Below are 16,948 nucleotides of genomic sequence, written 5' to 3' on the forward strand. Positions count from 1 at the left end.
ATCTAATTTGAGGCCAAGATCTTCTTCCATTTATCCAGCCAGACAAGCATATTTCAAAATTCAAGCAGAGGCGGCCAAGCTTCACACAAGGGACCAAATTAGTTTATCAACACACAAGTATAAAACCAGAAATCTGCACACCAAACTAGCTAGTTTGAAATCAGGTTATGAGCTAGTGATTAACCAAATCCAAAATCATGTCAGCACTAGATTTAGTGAGTCACAACTAGTTCAAATGCTTCCAGCAGGGTGAAATAAGATTTACACCGTCAGCATGAGCAGAATCTAGCTCCCTCTGTTACAGCAAAGAAGTGAGTAAAAGTTATCCTTTCTGGTGAGATGCACACAATTAATTGCATGCTTTCTTCAGATCTCTCTACCAACCAGCTGCCCTAGAATATCCCCCACAGGATAGCTGCCCTTACTTCATTTTAAACCCCTTAACAAGTCTGCAAAGTTCTCAGGACAGATCGCTATATACACCCTCCCATTCTGCACCTCGCTAAGTAATCTACAACAGAAAAGCTCCCTCCACCAGCATGACTGAGTGGATGGCCACAGTCCATCATCCCTACAGATTCCTCTGTTCAGATGTAGCCTCCAGTTCCAGCCACAGCTCATGAAACCCATCTTGTTTGGGACAGTCATTTTGCCTGTGCTAATAGCTCCGCATCAAGTTTGCACAAGCCCAGCCCTTAAAATGAGTATGAGTGCCTGTGGGAGGGAGGGAGAAAGACCTGCTTGTTGGGCTTGGGACCTGCCAGAACTTAGTCACCCTTATTAATTTAAAGAGGAAGCCTTCGTGCCTAGCAAGGAGTGAAACTACCAGTAGATCCAGTGCGGGAGCTCAGCTGAGCCAGAGGGATGGGTCATGCCCAGCCTTGATAGAATTTGTGGAGGAACCTGTCCTCTAGCCACCTGGCATCACAGAGACTCAGAAGTCCTTGCTTCCTTTTAATACAGCTGCAAACACAATCCTGGTTCCTGAGTAGGGTGGCCAGCTGCAGACAATGATGGGACTCCTGCGCCTTTAACAAGTGTGTAAAAGTGGGGATTTTAGCAGGTACATAAACACCACTTACTTCCACACTACTATTAACGGGGAACCCTATCCCTCTTTGCACCTGGCCACTTCATACCTGAATTTCCAACTGTGTTAGCCACCCAAGCAAAATGGGGAGCAAACTGAAACTAGCACATCGGCAGGTTTCGTTAGTCCAAGTGTTACTGAACTCCCAACTCGTATCAGCCACAAGGGATTGGGAATGACAAGAGTTTCAGTCCAACCACTTCTGGAAGGCCACAGGTCCCCCACTCTTGTTTTTAAACCTAACTTGTGAAACAAAGAGCAGTTTCCTATTTTAAAAGATGTCTACCTTGCCATTTCAGACGCCATCCTCCTGCCCACTTTTTTTTTTTTTGGCAGTTAAATTAGAAATAAACTACTTTAGTTCAGATTTTTTTATTATTTGTCTGCATCAGATCAACAATCTTTAAAAGTTATGCATATAGAGAAAACTAACATTTTGCATGGTAGATTGCTCGATGGGCCCAAGCCAAACGCACACACGAAATTAACAATATAATACAGACAGGTGCAGTGCACATACCAGGGCTGAGGTCATTTACCCAGCCTATAAAAAAACAACAACAACAAAACAACAACAATACATTTACAGCATTTTTAAAAAGAATTACAACTTGTTTGCAGGAGCTACATATTGAGAGGGTCCTTTTCTCTTCGGAAAGAAAGTTTCAAGTATAGCAGAAATGGACAAAAATGCCCTTTACAAAAAAAAATGAAAAGTAAAAAAGCTGCCATGGCAGTTGTAGGAGAGGGACTGCAGCTGCAGCAGTACCTGGCTTCATGATCATCCTTTGGAAGGAGACACCAAAACAGATTTTAAAAGGTTATCAGTTAATCAACCGAATCGTTAGCCTTGTAGAACAGATTGCTTTCATGATCCAAACAGCATCTTTGCTTTGAGCAAAGGAATAGGCAGTTCAGGACAAATGATTGCAAGAACAGAACCATAGTTTTCAGTTGTACTTTAACAAAAATGTCGCTAGTACATAAATCTACAAGAGGCTTGGAGCATTCGTTGCCTTACACATTCGTTTAAGAAGCAAGCAAAGATGGCTTTCTTTCCCATTTACGAAGACAAGAGGTTGAAAATCATGTTACATTCTCACAAAGCACCTAGAGGTATTGCAACTAAGCAGATGTATGGACATCTTCTTGTCAGTTAAAAGCTAAGACAGTTTGGTTGCAGTACTATGCACACTTATCTGTGAGTAAGCCCTGCTGAAAAAAAGTGGGATTTATTTTTCAGTAAACATATAGGATTGTACAGTTAGCCAGCCAAAGCACAATTCTATATAAACTTATTTAAAAGTGGCTCCCACTGCATTCAGTGTGACTTGTTCCCTTGAAAGCAAAGATTGCATCCACAAGAAATTTAGCTGGTTGACAGCACCGAAGTAGTACACATTTATACCTTTATACGGCAACTTTTTCAAGGTTTCGCCTATAAATATGTGATATCTCAATTTTGCAGGAAAAAAGTGTGTTTGAATGTTAAGGCATTTTTGGCAATGCTTTAGCAGCATCCCTGAGTAGGACAAGGTGTGGGGGGGATTAACATTGCAACTCTAGGCATACTTTGGGGTTAATGGCTGGGGGAAAAGACAGGATTCCTCTGCTTAATAAAAGTTGTGTAGAAGATGTGAGCCTGCGTGACAACTTACAACTATACAACTAATTAAAGGTGCCAGAGTCTTGTCCTCTTTTTCAGCTTGGCCACCTTAGAACACTTGCTAAACTCAATGGTGCTTTTTTTTGAATGCATGGATTGTGCTGTTAGTCCCATTAAACTCAAATGAGACTGGCTTCTGAGTTAAGTATCAGCAGGATTGTCCTGCACTACATTGGTCCTTGAAACCCTTCAGCTCATGCAATCTTCCAGAATAAGTTTTGCCTTTTGTTCAGGGTTTATATTTTGGTTTTACAGCCTGTTCCAGAAGTGACCATTTTAGAAAAAAGAAAAAAGTTGACTTCCCCCTAGTCCCTTCCCTGGTCATTATATACATTGGCAAAACATGAGGTAACACCCCCCCCCCAATCTATCTTTGATTTAAAAAAAATAGTATGAGATGCAGATGTTTTAATTCACTGGGGTAACATAGTTCAAGCCAACCTTTTTGGATCTGTCCCTTTTGGCACCATCCCTTTGAACAAAAGGAGCCAGCAAGTTTAAATTTGTCCCTCTTTTCCTCAAGGATACCTACTACAAAAAGGTAGTTCGACAAGAGCAAGCATTTTACATTACAAGATAAAAAATAAAGACCATTGTACAGAGCAAAACATTAAAAAGTTAAACTCGCTTGAGGCAATTGACATAGTCTTTGAACTATGGCTGTGTGCACACTGAAGATTTGGAATGGGAATGGCAGAGATATGCTGCCACAATTATAGTGCCCACACACAAATATTTCCAGTGCAATTTTTCATATACTCTGCTGCAGTTAGATCTGTGTAACTATTCACTCTTAAATACACAAACGTTTTCCATATTGCCATGGATGAACCAACTGGGTTTCCTCTTTAAATATTAAAATGTTTTACTAATATATACATAATTTACCTCTTCCAATAAGAAAATATTCCATCCCTTCATAAATAGAGTTCAGAGTCTCTTTGCATCCCTGTCCCATCCCCCTCTTCTTCATCCCACCCAGGTGCCCCAGGGAGCAGGCCATGCTTCACACATGCCTCTTCATGTGCAGGGCCAGGTGATCTGACCGGGAGAAGGCACGGTCACAGAGGTGGCACTGGAAGGGCCGGACACCAGTGTGTTTGCGGTAATGGCGTGTTAGTTCATCTGACCGTGCAAATTTCCAGCCGCAGCCTTCCCAGTTACAGTGATAAGGCTTCTCACCTGGAAAAACAGAAAAGGAGAGAAAGGTGAACTTTCTAGCCTGGTGAAAAGGAGTCTCCACTCACCCTGGGGCAAACACTCGCCCAAATAAAAGACCAAGTGAGTCTATTCCAGGGAATGTGTTCTCCACTGATCTCACATCCCTGGTGAAAACTGGCCCCAACGATGTCCTACATTGGACATAACCGCTTTACATCAAACTAGCATTAGTTCAAACCTAGTCAGCGGTCTTAACTGGAGAGTTCTGTAAACAAACTTCCGGGCAAACAACAGGCACAGGATTGTACTGCGTGCGCCTTTCCAGAAACAATTTAATTCGCGGAATAAAGCAACAAGGCGCACTGGCGCTGTCCTGCCAAGCTCTGCTCCTGCAGCGTCCCCTGTACACAAGCCGCACATTCCCGGGAAGACAGGATTGGCCAAAGCACGCCCAAATGTCAGATAAGATCAGCCTGGCAGAGTTTGCTGCCAGTTTTCGCACACTCGGCGAGTCTGCCCCGCGTCCAGTTCTCCACATTGCTACACTCTGTGCGCCCACGAAACACCTCCGCGCTTCCCCCGCCCCGCTCCTCCTCTTGGGGAGCCCTTCTCCGCCAGCCCGCTTCCCCACATCCACCCACACGAGGCGATCCGCACCCCCCCCCCACCCCCCAGCGACCCTTAACTCCACTCCCAGCCCCGCGCCCTCCTGCCCGGGCCCTGCGCCCTCCTTACCCGTGTGGGTCCGCATGTGCGCCTTGAGATGTGAGCTCTTCGTGTAGGTCTTGCCGCAGCCGGCGAACTCGCAGTTGTGGGTGGCCGTGCGCTTGCGCGCCCAGGACCGGCGGCCCCTCTTCGGCTTGCACTCCTCCGGGGGCCCCATCGGGGCATAGTAATCCAAGACGGGCGAGTTGGGCGGCGTTACCAGCAGCCCGTGCAGGCCCTGGGCGTGCGCGTTCAAGGACTCCCGGAAGACGCTGAAGTGTCCACGGAACTGGGGCTGCATCTGCCCGGCGAAGTTGGGCGGGAAGAGGTGGGCCCCCCGGGGGTAGTGCTGGGGGGCTCCCATCTGCGCGTGCATGTCGCCGGCCACCTGGCACTGGGCCGCGGGGCTCATCTGCTCGCTGGGGAAGCCGGAGGGCGCGTGCTGCGGGAGGGGCGGCTGCTGCTGCTGGTGCTGCTGCATCATGGCCTGCATCAGGAGGGGCTTGTGGTCCAGAGGAGCAGGCCCCAGGCAATCGGGGCTGCCGCTCATCATGCACGACTGCCCGTCCATCGGCTCCTGCTTGACGCGCAGGTGCTCCATGGATAGGCCCCGAGCTAAGCCTGGGGGAGCGTGGGCCAAGCCAGGGGCGCGCAGCTCCGTGTATTCCCGCTGCTGCAGCTCGCAAGGGCCCGGCCCTGCTGCCGGGTGCTGTTGCATGTCCTGCGTGAAGAGCTCGGCCATGTAGCTGTGGCCCGGGCTGGGCATGTAGGACGCGGCGAACTTGTTGGAGGGCTGCTGGTAGTTGGAGCTGTCGCTGTCGTAGGTGGTGCCGCAGCTCTCGGGAGTCTCGGGCAACGGGTAGTTGGGGTTGGGGTGCGGGGGCGCCGCCACCCCCGTGGGCTGCCCGTTCGTGGTGTGCGCCAGGATGAACTCCAGGTCGACGAAGTTCCCTAACTCGTCCGCTTCCCTCTTGATGGTCGCGGCGCCCTCCACGTGGGTGGGGATCCTCTGCTGCTGCTGCTGCTGCTGCTGCGTGGATAGGAGCAGCGGGGTTATGGCGGGGAAAGAGTTAAGGTGCCAGGCGCAAACATGCTACTGGGGAGCCAAATCCAGACACTATTTATAGCACCCCCTAACCTGAAAAACGGGTTGCGCGCACCTTCCCTCTCCGATGAGTTTAAGGGCAGGGCGCGCCTGGCACTCAAATCACTTCGAATTAATACCAATCTGCTAGGCTCCACTGGATCCCACCCGGTCCCCTCGTTATGGTTTGGAGGAGCGGATCCTGCGTCTACACAGCCTGCTAGTACGCCAGTCAGGAATGAGCCGGGATCGCTTCCTGATCTCTCCAAAATGTACCCATCTCCTCTTGGAATGTAGTTAATTATGGAGGAGTTAATTGACTTGACCCCCCCACTAGCCCCGCCCTCTCTCCGCCCCCGCCCCAATATTTGATTGGTTCCGCTCAGCGAGAAGCCCCTCGCGCTGGAATATGACTGGTACGCTCCGTCCTTTGCAGATTACGGCGGTCTTTACCAAAACGTCCCGCGGAGAGTTAAGTTTAAATTTCTCGGCCGTCAAAAAAACTTCATCCCTGCATCCTTTCCAAGTCCCACAAAAATATGTTCAAGGTGTTTTTGTTTCTAGCTAGCCTTTACGTAAATTGTTAGATCGCCCAGAAATTGTCGTGGGACAAAAATACATTTTGCACGCAAATAAGTATAAGGGAGCCGTGACGACCTTTAAGAAGAAAAGGGAGATTTTAAGGAGGGGGGGAGAGCAATGCTTAACCACCTTCCTCCTCCACTAGCACGCTTTTCTGCTCAAAGGCTCTACCCCAATAGCCTTTTTCGTAGGGACACCCATTCCGGCTTCAAAATGCCCCTCTCCCAAAGTTTCTTTATTAAACGATCAGAGCTTGCACGCGCCGCCACTGCCCCTCGGGGTGCCTAACGCTGCGCAGGATCGGGACACAAATCAGGTAGGAATTCCAGTAACTGTGAGGGGCTAACTTTGCTACCGAACAATTCGGGCATCAATTCAGCCTGATCAGGAGCTCCACCCTTACTCTTTGCACGTACTCCTGGACCAGGATAAAACTCGCTTATATACATTCTAGTATCCTGCCCGCGCTCCAAGAGGCTGAGTGCGGTATTTTAGCCTCACAGCTGTGAGCTGAGTTTAAGGCATGTGCCACTCCAAAATTCTTAAGATAATTTCGATAAGTTTTTTCTTTTTTTTAAGCGAAAACCTCAATAACGTTGGTGTCCCCAAACAGCTGAGGCAAGAGTTTTAAATTAACATCGTTGAAAAATCTTATTGCTCGCAGCCGATCCTGACCTGTGTCATTTTTATATGATCCAAGGTAGTTTATCCTTCTACGAGTGCAAAGACCAGGAACCTCCCCAGCAAAGCCAGGCAGGTTAGAAGTGGGGTGCAGCCTCAAGGCGCCGTCGCGCAGAGTTTCTAACACCCCACCTCAAAATACACATCTGGATCCTGGCGGCGGCAAGGGGCGCAACGGGGGGCGATTAAGAACGGGAAAACTGTCCCCGGGGGCCAAGGGCACCTGCCCCGCAACCCCTCCAAATAGTCTCGGAGCGCCATTCCGTTAATATTAGTTTTAAAGGACGGGAGGGTCTTCTTTGCGCCTTGCCCCTCCGGCGCTTTCCCAAGCAGTTCCGTGCGCCCTCACCTGTACCATGTCGGGCTGCCGGTCTTCCAGCGGCACCAATCCGGCAAAGGTGGAGATCGACGGCAAGGCAGCTTCCTCCACGGCTGCGCTCATCTTGCACGGTGGCTTGAGCGGGAAAGAGCTAGGAAACTGCCCCGAGTCCGGCAGCTCCCCTCCAGGCACTGAACGAGCGCTGAACTTCTGCAAGCGCCAAAAAAAAAAAAAAAAAAAAGTTTCCTTGCGTTCCAGTAGTAAAACAGCTGAGCTCCCGTGCGCTCTGATTGGCCGAGGCGAACTACATATTCAGGAGGCTCATCTTTGGAATTTATTACAAAGGAAATGGCCACGCCCACTACAAAGGTCTCGGCTGTAGTCGAAGCTCCTTGACAAGCAAATGGAAATGAGCAAGAAAATCCCATTCTTGGTAAAGGAAGGGGGGCAACTTCCCACTTTTTTTTAGATCCAGAAGCAGACCTACTAAGTAAGCGGTCTTTACTCTGGAGCAATTGTCACGGAATGCTTCCGGTAGGCACTTCGTAGGAAATCGATTCGGAGAGAGCAGCCTACTCCTCGAGATCCACGGTGCTCTAGTGATTAGTTAGTGTCCGCCCGGGTTTGCGGAGAGGCAGGTTTAAATCCCCACGCTGGCCAACTGGCGATGGCTAAGAGACCACGCAGGAGGGGTTGTTGTATGCGAGGATAAAATTGCAGTGTGTGTATGAGAGACAGAGAACATCAAATACTGTACCCTGCTTTTCCTAGAAGGAGAGGTGGTGTGTGTGTGTGGTCGATAAATATAAGATACAACTTATAACTAAAGTCAGGATCCAGCTTCTAGGGGAAGCTATGAACCTATGCATGGAAGCTTGGAAGTCATTCTGCACACTTCATGCATAATTGCAAAAAACAGAAGTGCAAGTGGTGGTTGCCCAGTTAACTGTAATAGCAATGTCAGGGAGTTGTGTTTTGCCTCTGAACATCTCATGAAGCAGAGAAGGAAACAGCTACAATGAAGGGCTGTAAGAAGATCTTACGTGCCCCCACCCCAATGTCCACAGCTGAAAATGGCATAGTTGGGGCTACTGCTAAAGTTCCAAAGAACATATACCAACACCCATTAAAGCCCACAGTTATGTCTTATGCAGTTATGCTGCTTTCTATTTTGTTACATTGTATGTCTAATTTAAATTGTTTTCTTCCTTTCTATAAGGTGTCCTGATTTTTCTTTTTAAACTGGACATCCTATTGGTATTGTTCATAAGTTTTAAAAAGGGCATGAAATAGGAAAGGCAGATCAAGGTGGCTGAACAGGCATGTTTATCTTAGAGAGTGAGAAGGAATATTGAAAGTCACGTACAGTACTTCAACAACCTATACCCAATCAAAATGTTTCACAGCAGACTGAAATCCTCCACAAAGTCTTCACAGAAAGGCATCCCATAACTGCCCTTGGACTCAATTCAGAAATTCAGAGATGCCCATTGTAAAGGGATATTAGGGGTCTATAGAAATACAGTTCTGCTATTCCTCTTCAGTAATTGGCTGTGGAAGTAGCATCTATAGCAAATGAGTTCTGGTTCTGATGCATGATTTTCCCTCTACGGAAGAAGGTAAGTGGAGAAACACACAGGGTGATAGACATAATGTTTGGCACACAATGTGTTTCATGGGTATCTCCACAAAAAGAATGATTAGAATTGAGTGAAATAATTTAAGAGAAAGGTCTGACTTCCAAGTTTAGAAACCAAACGGGGCAAATTCTTAGCCCCACCTCCCAAAAGACAGCAGGAGGGAGATGTCACAATAGTGAATGAAACTCAAAATCATAATGAGATCAATCCTCTGCATGATTACTCAGAAGTAAGCCCTTGAAGCCTGTCAATGAGTTCTAAGCATAATGTGCATTAATCATCCTTTATATGCAAAACCAAAGTCGGTAAAAGTTCTGGGTAAAACTGGGACTTTAATCTATATTTGTGATGGTGTGTAGAAATCAAGGGTTGAACATTTTTGGGCAAAAATGATGGATAGTATCCAACTAGGCCATACTCAGAGTAGACCCATTTAAATTAATGGACTTGAGTCCGTTGTGATTTTGTATGTTATGTCCATATTAACAGTGTTCTGAGGACAGCTCCGTTGGTAGAGCATGCAACTCTTAATCTCAGGGTTGTTGTGCAAATGATTCCTGCATTGCAGGGGGTGGGACTGGAAGACCCTCCTGGTCCCTTCCAGCTCTACAATTCTATGATTTCCTAGAGCTATAGAAAACAAGCTGTTGAAATTAAACAATTAAAATCATTTTTTAAAATAGACAATCTGCTGTTTAAATTACGTACTCCTTCCTTTCTTCCTTGCCTCCTCTTATGTATGAAACTGCTACTCACATCACTTGAATGATGCTCTGCCTTAAATCCCAAACCTATCTTTTCTGTGAAGCCTTTGACACAGTCTCTATTTCCTATTGCAATTAAGCCTAAATATGTGTAAACTAGTAATGCATATTCTTCCCTTATTTACCCTGGCTTCAAGGTACAAAGAAAGGAGATTCTAAAGAAACATCAGAAGAAACTTTCAGATAGTAAGAGCTGTACGACGGGGGAATAATCTCCCTCTGAAAGTTGTGGACTTCCATGGAAGGATCCTTGGAGGTTTTTAAGCAGAGGCTGGATAGTCATCTGTCATGGATGCTTTACCTGAGATTCCTCCAAGCCCAAGGGGGTTGGGCTTGATGAGCTTTGGGGTCCCTTCCAGCTCTATGATTCTATGATTCTACATTCCCCTCTCCTTTCTCTGTTGTCTCCCTGTGATAGATTATAGGTTATAAACCCTATGGGCAGAGACTTATCCCTTTGTACTCGATAAAGCCTCGTACACGCTGGTATTTATATAAATCATCAACAAAATGTTGCATCGGGGAGTGTTCTAGGCAGCCAACCTTGGGTTTTAAAAGCCAGGATATTATAGATTTTTAAAAGTTTCTATATCATTGCTATTGAAAACAGTTGCTTTTTGTTTTATGCTCAGTGGATAATATGTTGTCCATTTATCTTCTAAGATATTTAAAAAATATTTGCAAACTCTTCAACATATCTGTCCTAACTTTATTTCCCCTAAGATGGACTTGTTGCCCAGTTTCGTTAGCCTTTCCAGCTAGGAGTACTTCTAGATTCTTTGCCATCTTTGTTGTTTTCTTGCGAACCCCTTTGTTGCCTGTTAGCAATTTTTCTGAACTGCAAGTGCCTAAATGAATGCAATACTCCACCTTCAGCTAGACCTGGGTGAGTACCATGTGAGTCTTAATGACAAAGAACACTTACTTCACTTCTTCTTAGTCTTAGAAGTGATGCTTCTGCTGATAACAGAAAAAGACATTCACCATATTTGTCACAGAATCGTATTGCTGACTCATGCTTGGTTTGTTATCCGAGCTAACACTGATACCATTTTCAGCACTCTTGCTGCCTGCCTGGTTGTTCTCCTATCTTATTCCCAAACATTTGTATCTTCTTTGCCACTTCTAACACATATCCCATATCTAACAGATCTGCCTTCATGTTTGTTGCTGTCTTCTCATTTTGGTAGTTTATTAGCTGGGTTTTGAATTTTGAGCTTCAGCAATTGATAAGGCTTACATTTCTCTTACACCTTAGGATTGAATCAGACTGGAGGGTCATATTGATTGGATTAGGGTTTTAGAGCAATATTAGCATCCCAATGCTGAAATTACATCCATTAGCAGCATGAGATTGCCTGAGGCCACAATGCTAACCAAAATGGAAGTAGGGAGTAGAAAGGTGTGATTGGTAAACTATGGAGTAAATAATGGGTTATTCTAGGCCTACAGATCTCGCATGTCAAGCTTCTTGAAGACCTAGCTCAAACGGGTTGAAGGAGAAAGTTCACAGATTTGTTGTGATGATCACATGAGGAGAGGGATAACCATCCTTGAGCCTTGATACTACAGTGGTACCTCTGGATACGAATGGGATCCATTCCGGAGCCCCGTTCGCATCCTGAAGTAAACGCAACCCACGTCTGTGTGTGCGCGGGTTGCAACTCGCCGCTTCCATGCATGCGCATGACGTCATTTTGACTGCGCATGCGCGAGCGGCGGAACCTGGAAGTAATGCGTTCCGTTATTTCCAGGTCACAGTGGAGCGCAGCCCGAAAGCGTTCAACCTGAAGCAACTTCAACCTGAGGTATGACTGTATAACTATAGCCCAGGTTCATATCAGAATACTCTAGCATGCAGTTCCTCCAGATGTAGGATCATCCACAAATTTTATAAAGTTAAATGTACTAGACCCAGCAGTACTTCTATGAAATGCCAGTGGCTGTTTATTTTCAGAATCATATTAATCAATTTGTAACTACCAATACAGTGGGACGCGGGTGGCGCTGTGGGTAAAAGCCTCAGTGCCTAGGGCTTGCCGATCGAAAGGTCGGTGGTTCAAATCCCCCCGGCGGGGTGCGCTCCCGTTGCTCGGTCCCAGCGCCTGCCAACCTAGCACATTGAAAGCACCCTCGGGGGCAAGTAGATAAATAGGGACCGCTTACTAGCGGGAAGGTAAACGGCGTTTCCGCGTGCGGCTCTGGCTTGCCAGAGCAGCGATGTCACGCTGGCCACGTGACCCAGAAGTGTCTCCGGACAGCGTTGGCCCCCGGCCTCTTGAGTGAGATGGGCGCACAACCCTAGAGTCTGTCAAGACTGGCCCGTACGGGCAGGGGTACCTTTACCTTTAACTACCAATACAGTCGTACCTTGGATCCTGAATGCCTTGGCTCCCAAACAAATTGGCTCCCGAACAATCAAAACCCAGAAGTGAGTGTTCCAGTTTTTGAATGATTTTTGGAAGCCAAACGCAGCTTCCTGCAGCCAATCAGAAGCCACGCTTTGGTTTCCGAACGTACGACTGTATTGAAGAGTTGGAAGGAACCCCAAGGATCATCTAGTCCAACCCCTTGTAATGCAGGGATATGCAGCTGTCCCATCTAGGGATTGAACCTTCAACCTTGGCATTATAAGCAACACACTCTAACTCAGCTATCCCAGTTACTCAACCCATCCATTCCTACCTCTTCAATAAAGTAGCAGAAGACAATAGGAATGTAGTTTGGATTCATCAAGGCTTTGGATGTAAGAAAGCTTGAGGAAAGTGACATAAAAGAGTAACATAAATTCTACTTTTTCTGCTGCTTGTTTAGCATGCCCAGAGCTGAGCCCACCTACAAGAGGATGCGTGCACATCAAGTTGTAGAAACAACACATGCATTTCCCTATGTGAGGAGATGCACAGGCTTAGTTTTAGGTGACAAAACCCAAATGTTTTGCTTGTTCTTTCCCACCCCCTGAACAATAGTTTTAAATGTCTGAAGCAACTCAGACAATATAGCAAGAAATGAAATAGGGAGGCAGGTGGTTGCTGCTGCTTCCAGGACTAGAACAGGGCCTCCCATCAATTATCTCTGACTTTCTGTTCATGTGTAAACTCATATCTAGTAATAGGAAATGCAAATATGCCCCTCCCCTCCATGATAAAAGGTGCAGAAAGCAACATGTACTACACACATTTTCAATAAGAGAGGAAATGCGAAAAGGTATATTGTTCTATTTGCTTACTACACAAGTGTGGACACATGACTTCCCTATGCATATTATTTCCATTCTCTGTGTTAGGGCATCCCCACACATGACTTCATAATTTGAAGTATTGTATGAATGCCTCTGTAGTTCATGAATGGATCCTATCCTCTCTTGGTTTCTTGCCTACCTACATGACTGATGGGGGAAGTTACGAGAATATCCCCTGATTTCACTATGGGGATGCCCAAGGGAAAGTACCTGCTTATTCTAATTACCTCCTCTGTTTCTGCACTGCAGCACCAGACTGGCAGTGCAAGCGCTGCTGCATGAATATGGCCTTACCTGCCAATCTGAAGCACATTTTCTTGGAAGAAGCCTAACAAGTGTCAGCTGCTACAAAATATTGCACTGTATGTATGCATACACCATACAAGAGATACTGACTTCATTTGCATATGTGTGTGTGTGTTAACCTAACACTCATGTCACAATAAACCAATTAGCCCTTAAACTGCCACAGCACCCTTGGTCTTATTAATTTTAATTACACGATAATGCCTCAGAAATTCTCTGCATTGGAATGTTTATGTTTCAGTCCTGATCTGGTCTTCAGAGTTCCCTTCTTTTTTAAAAAACAACAGCAGCAGCAACAGACCATTCACTTCCAAGTATGGATTTTTTTTTCTTTCTAGATAACTTGAGTGTCTGCTGGTGATGTTCGTTGTATATTCCAAGCAGTGATAGTTTTATCACTGAGTACGGGGTCTCAGCTGCTGCCTTTTCCGTGAGGTACAGTAGCTGTATATATGTGTGGCAGGAGCGAGATAATTGGTTTTTTTATGATAGAGAGAAGTTTGCAAAAATGTTAAATAAGCAGCGTTGTGAGTGGGAGAACCCTAACAGTGGGAGAACCTTTTGTGATCCATTTGAACATGCAGCAAGCACACCCCAAATGCAGACAGGGTTAAATGTTGTACAGAGTCCCTGTGACCAGTTAGACAGCTACTACTGATCTCAGAATATCAACATTAATTATTTCAGCTCTTCTGGCATGGGGTGTATTCCTTTTGACAAGCTGGGGCTTTCCATACCCTGGGCATGAAAGGCAGGCTCCTTCTCATATGAGCTCTGCTTCACCTGCCAATGTGCAGGATAGTTGGAAGAGTGACTGTCACTGGGGATATCTTGGCAGATTCCCAAACAGGGCATGGGCTGGCACACAGGGTGGTCTTCAGGCCCTTGAAGAACTACACAGGACTGTGCCAAGTAGCGAAGCAATGTGTCTTCTGCTTTCCCTCTTTAGCTGGGATCTGGCTTCCAGCCACTCAGTACCAAGAAGCTCCTTAGCTGTTGAGTTTGTCGAGGAGAGATAGGTCTTATCTCCCCAAGCCTCTTGTCAACACAGGGTTTCCCATATCCAGTTACCTTTCTAAGAACTTTGGGTTGATTCTGCTGTTTGGAAAGTGCACAAGACAATTCTAAGTAAAGTGGATGCACTAATAACCATCAGGAGAGAGGCACACTGGATTCTCGAGCCTGAATCAAAAAGCTACTCTTCCAGTTACTCTCCTTACCAGACCATAATTATCCGGGTGGAGCAGGACAATAAATGGTTGCCTTAATCCAGAAAAGCAACAACTATGCAAATCTCTCCCCAAGAGATGCAGCACTCCTTCTCAAGGCACATGCCGGTCTCTACAAGGAAATTGGCTCCACACTATCCCTGTTGCTCATCTTTGTTTCAAGCTCAGAATTAATTCACTGACAGTGGCAGCGCAAGACCTTGAAGGCTCTTCTGCCTTCAGGGTAAATTCAAAAGAAAACAGGTCTCTAACCTGGTGAGCAGCAAGCTGCTTTGCTTTTGGTATTAAAGTGACTCATTCAGCCAGTGAGCAAGGCACAAGCCTTAAGCATATTTCTGTCCCAAGAGTCAAGGATGTGGGGAAATGGTGTAAACAGCACAAAATGAGCACAAAGCTTTGGCATCAGTTTGGAGGGGATCCAAAATTTCAGGGTTACACGTTAATGAAGCTGGTTTGTTACCTACAATCATTCATAGAAAATGGAAGCTACAGCACATCTCCTCTTAAATTATGCAACGGACAACCAAAAATCTCCAGTTTAACCAGATGCTTCAATAAAAGTGCCATCTATAGAAGAGTACCTTGATGTATGGTGTCATTGGGGGTGGAGAAAAAGTGAATTTGGATAATGGATATTAAAGAGAATTTGATATATGTGGTTTGGGGAATGAGATGTTGAGGTAGAAAATGTGAGCCAGTGTGGCGTAGTGGTAGGACTGCAAAGGCTTGGATTCAAATCCTTACGCAGACAGCGGTGAAGGTCACTGGGTGACTTTGGACTGATCTCTCTCTCTCTCTCTCAGCCTAATCTGTCTCACTGGGTACTGAGAGAACAAAATCAGAGGAGAAAACTATGTACAGTGCCCTGAAATTTTTGGAAAGACATAAATGTAATGAATTAGTTTTAAATATAAAAGTGGTGTCACCACTGCAAAAGCTGAGAATGCAGTTCTAAGCATAATTACCTTAAAGTAAGTCCCTCTGAAATCAACTGGATATTTTTTGAGTATGTAAAGTTGGTTAGGATGAAGCTGCAACTGGGAGCAGGGAAGTATGGTAAGCCTTACCTCAGCCCCTAGTTTGAGCCATACCTCAGTCCCTTCGGCCACCCGCTATCTCTTAGCTTCAGCACCATCGCCTCCCCTCTGCAATATGGGGATAATACATAATATTCATTGACTCTGCAGAGCTCTTGTTATGAGGATTACTGAGATGCTATTGTGAAGCATGCTTGGTTTTTAAAACGCACACCCTGCCACTAAGTTAAAAATGTGCAAGGCAGCTTACAATGATTTCAAGGAGACTCACACTGACAAGTTTAGCAATACTGAAATGCTAAGTGTGTTTCTTGCGGTGGTGGCCTCTTCTAAAAGCGCATGTACACACACAAAAAGAAGGTCCAGAGGCAGAGCAGAGGTCTCAGGTTCAGTGTCTAGCATCTCCAGGTAGGGCTGGGAATATCCACTGTCTGAAACCCTGGAGAGCATAGATACAGTCTGACTCAGTATAAAGCAGCTTCTTAACTTCCTGTGAGATGAGATGGGCTGAGGAGCAACAAGAGAGAGTGAGGCCTTCTGAGTGTAAAAGGTAAAAATGTTTTTGGTTGGTTTTTTTTTTTAAATCCAAAGCAAATTAAATTTTGCTGGATTTTGTTTTATTCTGCTTTCATCAGCTGCTTATGTCTCCCCACCCACAATTTAATTTCTGCTTACATATTGTGTTTTGTTTTTGTGTATTTTCAAAGCCAACCCAAAGGGATATAAGCCGAGCTTACCAATAAGCTCGATTTGGAGAAAATACTAAGCTGAACCATAGCTTAGCTCTGGCTAGCATGGTGGCAGCAGGACCAGGAAAGGAGAGCTGCAGCTGCAGTATTCAGTCAATGAACTCACAAGCTTGCTCATTTGTTCTCAGCTGTGGTTTGGTTTAGCATCACATGCAAGCTGGACAAGCAACAAGAAAAATGCAGAGAGCAAAACCAAACCCTGTATATGGCATTTATTGACCTGACTAAGGCCTTTGACACTCTAAATTGTAACATCCTGTGGACTGTCCTTCTGAAAATTGGCTGCCCAGATAAATTTGTGAACATCCTTCAGCTCCTCCATGATAATATGATAGCAACTATCACAGATAAGAATGGCTCTCAAAGTGAACCATTCACGGTGGTATCAGGTGTTAAACAGGGTTTAACTCTATTCATTATTTTCATTCCCATTGTCAAAGGGAAACTCCCCATTGGGTAGAAATCATATATCGAACAGATGGAAAGCTCTTTAACTTGAGTAGGCTGAAAGCAAAGAGTAAGATTACCATAACTTCCGTCATGGAGCTTCAGTATGCTGATGACAACGTAGTGTGTGCACACCCAGAGGATGACCTCCAAACCATCCTAAATATTTTCGCAGAAGCTTACAAAAAGCTTGGCCTATCAGTCAACATCCAAAAAACCCCAAAGTGCTGCACCGACAAGCACAAAC

At 45.7% G+C, this 16,948-nt stretch overlaps 1 protein-coding gene across 3 annotated transcripts; it reads right to left on the bottom strand.

Annotated features, from left to right (window-relative positions):
- Positions 1–1,446: 1,446 nt before the first annotated feature.
- Positions 1,447–8,073, bottom strand: KLF17 (KLF transcription factor 17). 3 transcript variants are annotated; one of them, XM_083443929.1, is made up of 3 exons: positions 7,319–8,073; positions 4,653–5,652; positions 1,447–3,938 (listed from the first exon to the last, which is right to left on the bottom strand). In XM_083443929.1, the coding sequence occupies exons 1-3, from the start codon at positions 7,409–7,411 to the stop codon at positions 3,763–3,765; spliced, it is 1,269 nt and encodes a 422-aa protein (XP_083300055.1). In that variant the 5' UTR covers positions 7,412–8,073; the 3' UTR covers positions 1,447–3,762. The 3 variants fall into 3 exon arrangements, with proteins under 3 accessions (XP_083300055.1, XP_083300057.1, XP_083300056.1); XM_083443931.1 differs by having other exon boundaries at positions 4,653–5,640; positions 7,319–8,072; XM_083443930.1 differs by having other exon boundaries at positions 4,653–5,643; positions 7,319–8,065.
- Between the last annotated feature and the right edge of the window lie 8,875 nt (positions 8,074–16,948).

Source organism: Podarcis tiliguerta, assembly GCF_965153285.1.
Source record: "Podarcis tiliguerta genome assembly, chromosome: 6".
Classification (NCBI taxonomy): domain Eukaryota; kingdom Metazoa; phylum Chordata; class Lepidosauria; order Squamata; family Lacertidae; genus Podarcis; species Podarcis tiliguerta.

Bases quoted from the DNA above. Each gene is read 5' to 3' on its own strand.
- KLF17 (XM_083443929.1), bottom strand. From the start codon at position 7,411: ATGAGCGCAGCCGTGGAGGAAGCTGCCTTGCCGTCGATCTCCACCTTT. The intron at 5,653-7,318 runs GTGAGGGCGCAC...CTATCCACGCAG, and splicing joins GGCAGCCCGACATGGTACAG to CAGCAGCAGCAGCAGCAGCA. The intron at 3,939-4,652 runs GTAAGGAGGGCG...CTGTTTTTCCAG, and splicing joins GCACATGCGGACCCACACGG to GTGAGAAGCCTTATCACTGT.